Genomic DNA, 6,809 nt, shown 5'->3' with positions numbered 1-6,809 from the left:
GGAGGGATCTCAAAATCTATAGTTAAAAAGTAGCAGGACGATTTGATTGTCCTCTGGCCAGCGGAAAGCTAGCAGCTGACACTGCACTCAACAGGATCCGCAAGGATAAGATCGACTTTTGGCATATTTTTGCACAGAGAAATGTCATTTTGTCTTGACTTCAAGAATGATCGTCCTTTTTATTGCTTCTTCTGAATTGGGATGGCAGGGACTATCTGCCTGCCGAAGGACATCAAAATAGTCTCCCAAATTATAGCCGAATATTTGATTATTATATTAGTATGAATAATGGCCATCACTCGGCCATGTCCTTCCAGATTTTCAAAGGACTTGGTGCGTTAGGATCGCAAGGACCAACTGCATCGGTCTGCATTTAAAAAATATGGGGTCATCTAAGAATTCAGGACTTGTACATTTTCTGTCGCCAAGCGCAAAGGAAACAGGCCAAAAACACAAATTTTCTTAATAACTCTAGAACTACAAGGAGGATTTGGATGTCCTTTGGCCAGTTGGTAGCCCCTGTCCATAAGAAATTTTTGACACATGACTCGCAAGGATCCGCAAGGATACGGCCGAGTTACAGGCAATTTTCTATATGCAAAATTCACACTATTTCTCAGCTGTTTAAAGCACTTTCGTCCTTTTTAATGTTTATTCTGAATTGGGGCCACAAGGACATTGTGTTGGCCAAAGGACATCCCGATAGTCCTTAAATTGGCCAAGTTAGCCCGGATTTTGTGGTTTTTGGGCAATTTTTGCGACTAACCCCTAGGAAAATGTTTCCGGGATATTTTTGGTAGAACCCTGGAAATCCTTGAATGCCAATCGATGGTCCTGCTTCCTGCTAGTTCAAAAAGTTATCATTCGCCGAAATCCGCAAGGATACGGCCGAGATATGGCAAAAAATCGAATGTCCTTTTTAGAAAAATAGCCATAACTTGGCCATATCCTTGCAGATTTTCAAAGGACTTGGTGCATTAGGATCGTAAGGACCATCTACATCGATTGGCATTAAAGGATATGTGGGTTATCAAAGGACCATGATTAAGGAATTGAAAAGCAATGTCCTTTGGCCAATTGAGTCGCCAGGACTTATAAGTTAACATGGTTACATAGCTGTTATATTAATTAAGATATATGGTTCAAGTTTATTTCTAGATCCATTAAAAAAATATACACAAATATGTATGCATATTCAATATGCCTGTAACGAATTGGTTATAAATACTAGTATTTCCGAAAATTCTGTTGATTAGATAATATGAGGTAAACTAAATAATAAGCTAACTTCTAGTTAATAACAAATATTGGTAAAATGCTGCACAGATGCTTCCAAATATTTAGTTACTAATACAGTATAATATATACATATATGTATAGATATATTATAAATTTCGCATTTTATGTCAAATCTGTGCAGCATTCAATTCTACAATTACTTTTAGCATGTTTAGAAACTTTCGATACGTTGGCGCTTATGATGTCTGCTATCGACGTCCAAATTGTCCTCATAGCGATCCAAATATTGATATAGCCAGCGCGCAAACTCGTTCATGTAGGGATCAACTCGGGAGATAACATTGAAACTGGCAACAGCTGGCGGCGGATAACTGCCAGCACCAAAGATGCTACGCACAAAATTCTCACAATGGAATATGGCAACGGTCACATCGGCTTCGAGTACATCCAGGCGCATGGCCAGCTTAGCAATCGATTCCGCAAACTGTTTAAGCACAATATACGTTTTGCTGCTGAATGCGGCTGCAAGCGAAACAGAGACAGATATAGAGAGAGTGCCATGAATTAAAATGAAATGAAAGATTGGCTCACTGGGCTGCTCGATGCGGGAGACAACATAGTATTTTTGCAGCAGTTGTTGGGCCTCCTGAGTAAAGACCACCTGGCGATGTTGGAGCAACTCAAGCAGTGTTCGTGTATCGTCTAAGGGAATATTAAATGCATCCTGCGTTTTGTCCTGGTCATCTCTACGGTGCTGGCGCAGCACAAAGTCCCACATTGTTTCATTCACCTGCTGATCCATGTACACGGGCAGGCCAAAGATGCTTGAATATAAATATATATATGGTAAGTATATGAATAATTATTTGGGAGAAAGCAACTCACGGACAAAGCTTGGCAAAGGCAGTTGTCTGATTGGCCGCATTCTCCGGCTGCCAATATGTCCAAATGGCCGTTTCAAGCGGCTGCGCACTCTGCAGCTGTGGCACCGGCACGCTGCCATTCTCAATGCATTTCTCCAGCTCCTCAGTTTGATCGCGCGACAGGCGATTCCAGTCGCCGGCAAAGTAGACGCCCTGCTGAGCCAGCAGCAATGGGCTGGCCACCACCCAATTGTAACGCGATGGCAGCGCTGTATGCGTCGGTTGCTGACCACCCTCGTGGGGGCCAATGAAACGGGGTGCCAGTTGGCCAACGTTGTGCAGCAGCCGATTAGCCACACAGCTGTCGGCGCAGATGACGCACAACGAAATGGGTGCACGCAGATCGTCCAGCTCAATGCTGACCAGGCTGCTCAAGAGCGCCATCTTAAGATACACATAGCACTCCATGGGCACACATTCTTGGCTCAGCTGCGCACTCAGCGCATAGACAAAGGCATAGTCCGAGTATTTGGAGCATATCAGACGATACAACTTCTTGATGCTTGGTGGCATAAAATTCAAATCGACGACGAAATTGCGGCGTTGCGGACTTTCGCCGCTTACAAAAATTATGTGACGTGGTAAAGCTCTGTTTGTGCGGTGCGGCATGTTGGGGTTCTCTTGATCCACATCAGATACCTCGCTCAAGTTTTCCAACTCTTCCAACTCGAGAAACAGCAGCGCTTCAGTTTCCTGCGTTGGCGGATCCATATTCAACAAGGGTGGACTTCGTAAAAAGTCAACCGTCGCGTCTGTTTGGGTTGGGCTGTCAGAGGGGCCGAACATTGTTGACAGGCTGCTGTTGCCTGTGCCGATACCCGTGCTGGGGAGGCTGGCGAGCCGAAAAACCGACTGGCTGGCATTGTTGCTATTGTTCTGCAGGGGCAGCTGCCTGGCGGCTGTGGCAACCGCTGCAGTCCTTGCCGCGACCGCAGCCGTTGGTGCTCCACTCGAATCCGTATAGCTGGGCGATATATTAAATGTGGCTTGCGATCCCTGGCTATTGTCAGTCAATTGTGATTGCGGCAGCCCATCAGAGGGCAACGACACCAGCTCAAAGAGCGCATGGGGCTTGAGTGTGCGATGGAATCGCTGACGGCGGCGACGCTCCTGCGGGGCAAGGGGTTGCATGTGTAATATAATCATTTTATCGCTCATATCCCACTTACGCTAATCATATTTCTGGGCTCTCTTGCAAGCGCTGACCCCTGCATGGGACGAAACTCGTTGGCATTCCAATTCAGCGTGCTATGTGCCGCGATGTTATCCAGCTGCAATTGGGATTGCGTTAGCGGCTCATTGGCAGCCAGGGCCTGCTGCAGCTCCAGCACAAAGGACGCATCATCATCATCACGGCCGCTGTGCACAGGGCTGGGCGGCTGCATTATCAGCTCGTGGGGCAGTTGCGACGGCAAGCCCGGATGTTCTCTGCGTGCACCCATATGCGGCGCTTGTTCACGTTGCACGCGGCGATCATTGCGGCGCCATTGATGTTGCGGTTGTGTGCCGTCAGTTTCATGAACAACACGTTCGCTGACTGGAGCGGCAGTCCTGGCAGCTTCGCCAGATACGGAGCGAATGTTGGGTGCGGTGCGCATGGCGCCATTCACCGGCAGGGACATGGTCATGTTCGGGCCTGTGACCGAGCAATGCGGCACGCTTTGGGCAACCGGAGATTGTTGTGCGTGCCCGCTTGGTTGGTTGCCGCTGATCGCAGGCGGTGGCATTATCTTGCTGGCAGCAGCACATGGTGGAGCCTGCTGTTGTTGCGTTCCTTGGGACTGGGCTGCAGCAGGTGCGCTGACACTAGCCTCATATTGGGACGCACCGAACTGGGGCAATTGCGTTGATAATTGCTGAGATTGGACGATCGGCTGCTGCACGGTTTTGAGCCATTTATTCACCACTTGTTGCTTTTCAAGGGAGTTGCTGGATGTTGACTGACGCACGTAATGGCCAACACGCTGGCTACAGGCCTGGGCAACTGGCAGAGCTGCTGGCGCGACAACAGCAGCTCGAGCGGCCTTTGGCTTCTTGCGTACGGCGCCCACAGCGGGAAAATCCTCATCGGTCGGAGCAAAGGAAACGATATTGGTGTTTACACTCTGTTCGCTGGACAACCTGCCCCAGACGCGTTTGGGTTCTCCACTAGCAGATGCTGCGGCTGAAGCTGTGGTAGTGTTGGTAGAACTTATTACGGGGCTGACGTTTGTCCTGGAAGTAGAAAACATGAATACACCCTACTTTCAAACAGTCTGCATGAATTGTATGCTTACGCCGCGGACTGGCTGCTTATGGATTGCGCTGGCTTCGGCTGATCCCCATCGGCGCGCAAGAAGTCAATGAGCTGCACAGGCTGTCGGCGATTGCGTGAGGCCTTTAAGCTTTTCTTAGATGGCATGCTTCAAACTGATAACTGCTGGCTGTGCCGCAATAATAGCCAGTTATCACGTAATTGGCGCCCAACTTCAAATCACCGTCGTAGGTATAGGCTGGCAGACACAAAGAGAAGCTGCATTACTTTGTTAGCTAGATGTCTTCCCATATATACATACCACGCAAACGCACTAGAATTGGCCGATAAATACAGTCCACAGATCTCGGGGTCTGCGCACACTCCGCCGGCAATACGGCAATCAAACGATAATTCTCTGTTACGCGCAGCTTTTGGTATTCACTCATAGGACGCGAGCAGTTGGGGCACAATGGCGCTGGACAATAAGGCAGTGAATTATGAAAATATATATATATTTAATTTACGGATTTGCGGAATAAAGCTTGAGATGATTTCAAATGGGAAGCGGTCGGAAACTGAATTGAGCAGCAAACGTTTCTGACGGCTTACATTTAATGAAACGACCACTTGGATGGGGTCTAGGACACTGGGTTTGTGTTAGTATGTGTATCTATATCAGTGGGCTTTGCATGTCTACTCTCTAAAGCGTTCAGATCGCCAGCGCGTCCGTGTGTGGTGTGTGTGTGTGTGTCCGTGTCTGTGGGAGTGTTAAGGAATGCATTCAAATAGACATACCATCCGTGGAGCTGGTTTGAATCGCATTCCGCATGCAACCGCCTCCACAATACCAAATCGATTGCAGTCTGGTGTGTGCGAAAGAAACAAACAAAAAATAAACAAATTTGAAGATTAAATATCCTTGCAGATATTAAATATTTTAACAACTATAGTTGCCAAGTGAAAAGCTCAATTTCAATCTATATTAACAAAAGAGTTGTTCATACAATAATTCTATACCCTGCAGCAACACGAAACTTACTTTCATTCAAACTCTCCCACAAAGGATATCCTTGAAACTCGTAGCAGATTGCCGGAACTGTCTCCGGCAGCTCTCGGCACCCACAACAGGTTTATACTTATTTCCATGGTGGCATCCTATTTCCGAAGGGAATCTGAAAGCCTTCTAGCAAGTAGCTTTTACAAGCTCAGGTGCTTATTGATCTCCTGCTAGCCTATAGAACTAGAAATTTTGGAAGGAACTACTTGAGACTGAGTGTAGGCTCTGCTTGAAGGCCGCAGCCATTCCTTGGAATAGATGAAAGCATCTAGGCAAGCTCAGATCATGGCCTCTGCAGCAAGAGTACTGCTCCCGTTCATAATGGAAGTCGAACAAAGCTTGCCAGACGTAATAGACCGACTCGATCACAGTTCCCCCTCTCTCTATCTCACTCTCTCCCTCTCTCTCTTTTAAAACTATACCGACTATATACTTTATAAAATCGGACATACTCTATCGCACAACTAATATATTCTGCAATATATTCGAAATAGCCTTCGATTTAAAAAAGACGCCAACTTGCACACTTACACTAATGTCTCCGGCGGCGTATAAGCGGACAAAATGCCATTCACCAGCGCCAGGCCCAAAGGGTACAGATACTGCGTCGGATCGTACAGTAGATTCTGCTGTAGCGGCAGATCCACAAGACGCCACTGCGTATGCAGCTGGGCTATATCAATCGCTTTGACTCCGTTTTCGTTGGCGTTTGCTTTTAGCAAATCGCGCACCTGCCCGTAGACGGAGTACTTGACCGCCTCGGCGAACTGCAGAGGCTCTTCGACGACCAGGTGCAGCAGTTGCGGTGCGTGCTCCACCAGCTCAGCGTAGTTAAAGTCCAGGCGCAGCCGCAGGGGCGCCAGCGCCTCCTCCGGTTTGCGCGTGCGCCTGTAGTTGCGCAGAAAGTTCTCGACGGTCCCTTCGATCAATTTCACTAGTTGCGTCTCCCGGCAAAACTTCTCAATTAACTTTTGTTCGTGGAATCTACGTACAGTATGTAGTTTGTATTTTATGTTCGTGTTTGCTTCTTTTCCATGCTGTTATTTTGCAATACTTACTGGCTGTGGCGTTCACGCGAACGTTCCTCGAATGCAGTGCTAGTACTCGAATTTGTGCTAAGTCCTTGCGTTTCAATAACTGTATTCACATTGAACATTTTATGCAAGCAAGTGCCTGAGGCTAGGCATATGTATAGGTATAGTTCCTGAACGAAACGCAAGAATTCAAATTGGACATTTTTGCAAAATGACATCAAAGTGTGGCAGCATTGTCACGCAGACCAGCGCTGCCACTTCTCAGGGTTGTATAGACCGCTTTTAAATCTAATCGCAATCGTTATCGAAATCCATGCAAA

The 6,809-nt window shown here is 47.3% G+C and overlaps 1 protein-coding gene across 2 annotated transcripts; it reads right to left on the bottom strand.

The window, feature by feature from the left end:
- Positions 1-1,229: 1,229 nt before the first annotated feature.
- LOC135427323 (uncharacterized) lies at positions 1,230-6,698 on the bottom strand. 2 transcript variants are annotated; one of them, XM_064680781.1, is made up of 6 exons: positions 4,718-4,971; positions 4,439-4,654; positions 3,332-4,376; positions 2,125-3,272; positions 1,831-2,063; positions 1,230-1,761 (listed from the first exon to the last, which is right to left on the bottom strand). In XM_064680781.1, exons 2-6 carry the CDS (start codon positions 4,561-4,563, stop codon positions 1,451-1,453), a joined length of 2,862 nt encoding a protein of 953 aa, XP_064536851.1. In that variant the 5' UTR covers positions 4,564-4,654; positions 4,718-4,971; the 3' UTR covers positions 1,230-1,450. The 2 variants fall into 2 exon arrangements, 1 of the variants encoding a protein (XP_064536851.1); XR_010436035.1 differs by lacking the exons at positions 1,230-1,761; positions 1,831-2,063; positions 2,125-3,272 and adding exons at positions 5,194-5,261; positions 5,987-6,439; positions 6,514-6,698 and having other exon boundaries at positions 4,235-4,376; positions 4,718-4,873.
- Positions 6,699-6,809: the final 111 nt, after the last annotated feature.

Source organism: Drosophila montana, unplaced genomic scaffold, assembly GCF_035044405.1.
Source record: "Drosophila montana isolate Dmon_TW-CO22-7 unplaced genomic scaffold, ASM3504440v1 contig_2178_1, whole genome shotgun sequence".
NCBI lineage: Eukaryota > Metazoa > Arthropoda > Insecta > Diptera > Drosophilidae > Drosophila > Drosophila montana.
Note: the sequence above shows the minus strand (reverse complement) of the source record. Positions and strands in the feature narration are given on the sequence as shown.

Bases quoted from the DNA above. Each gene is read 5' to 3' on its own strand.
- LOC135427323 (XM_064680781.1), bottom strand. From the start codon at position 4,563: ATGCCATCTAAGAAAAGCTTAAAGGCCTCACGCAATCGCCGACAGCCT. The intron at 3,273-3,331 runs GTAAGTGGGATA...CTTGCCCCGCAG, and splicing joins AGCCCAGAAATATGATTAGC to GAGCGTCGCCGCCGTCAGCG. The intron at 2,064-2,124 runs GTGAGTTGCTTT...TTTATATTCAAG, and splicing joins GCCTTTGCCAAGCTTTGTCC to CATCTTTGGCCTGCCCGTGT.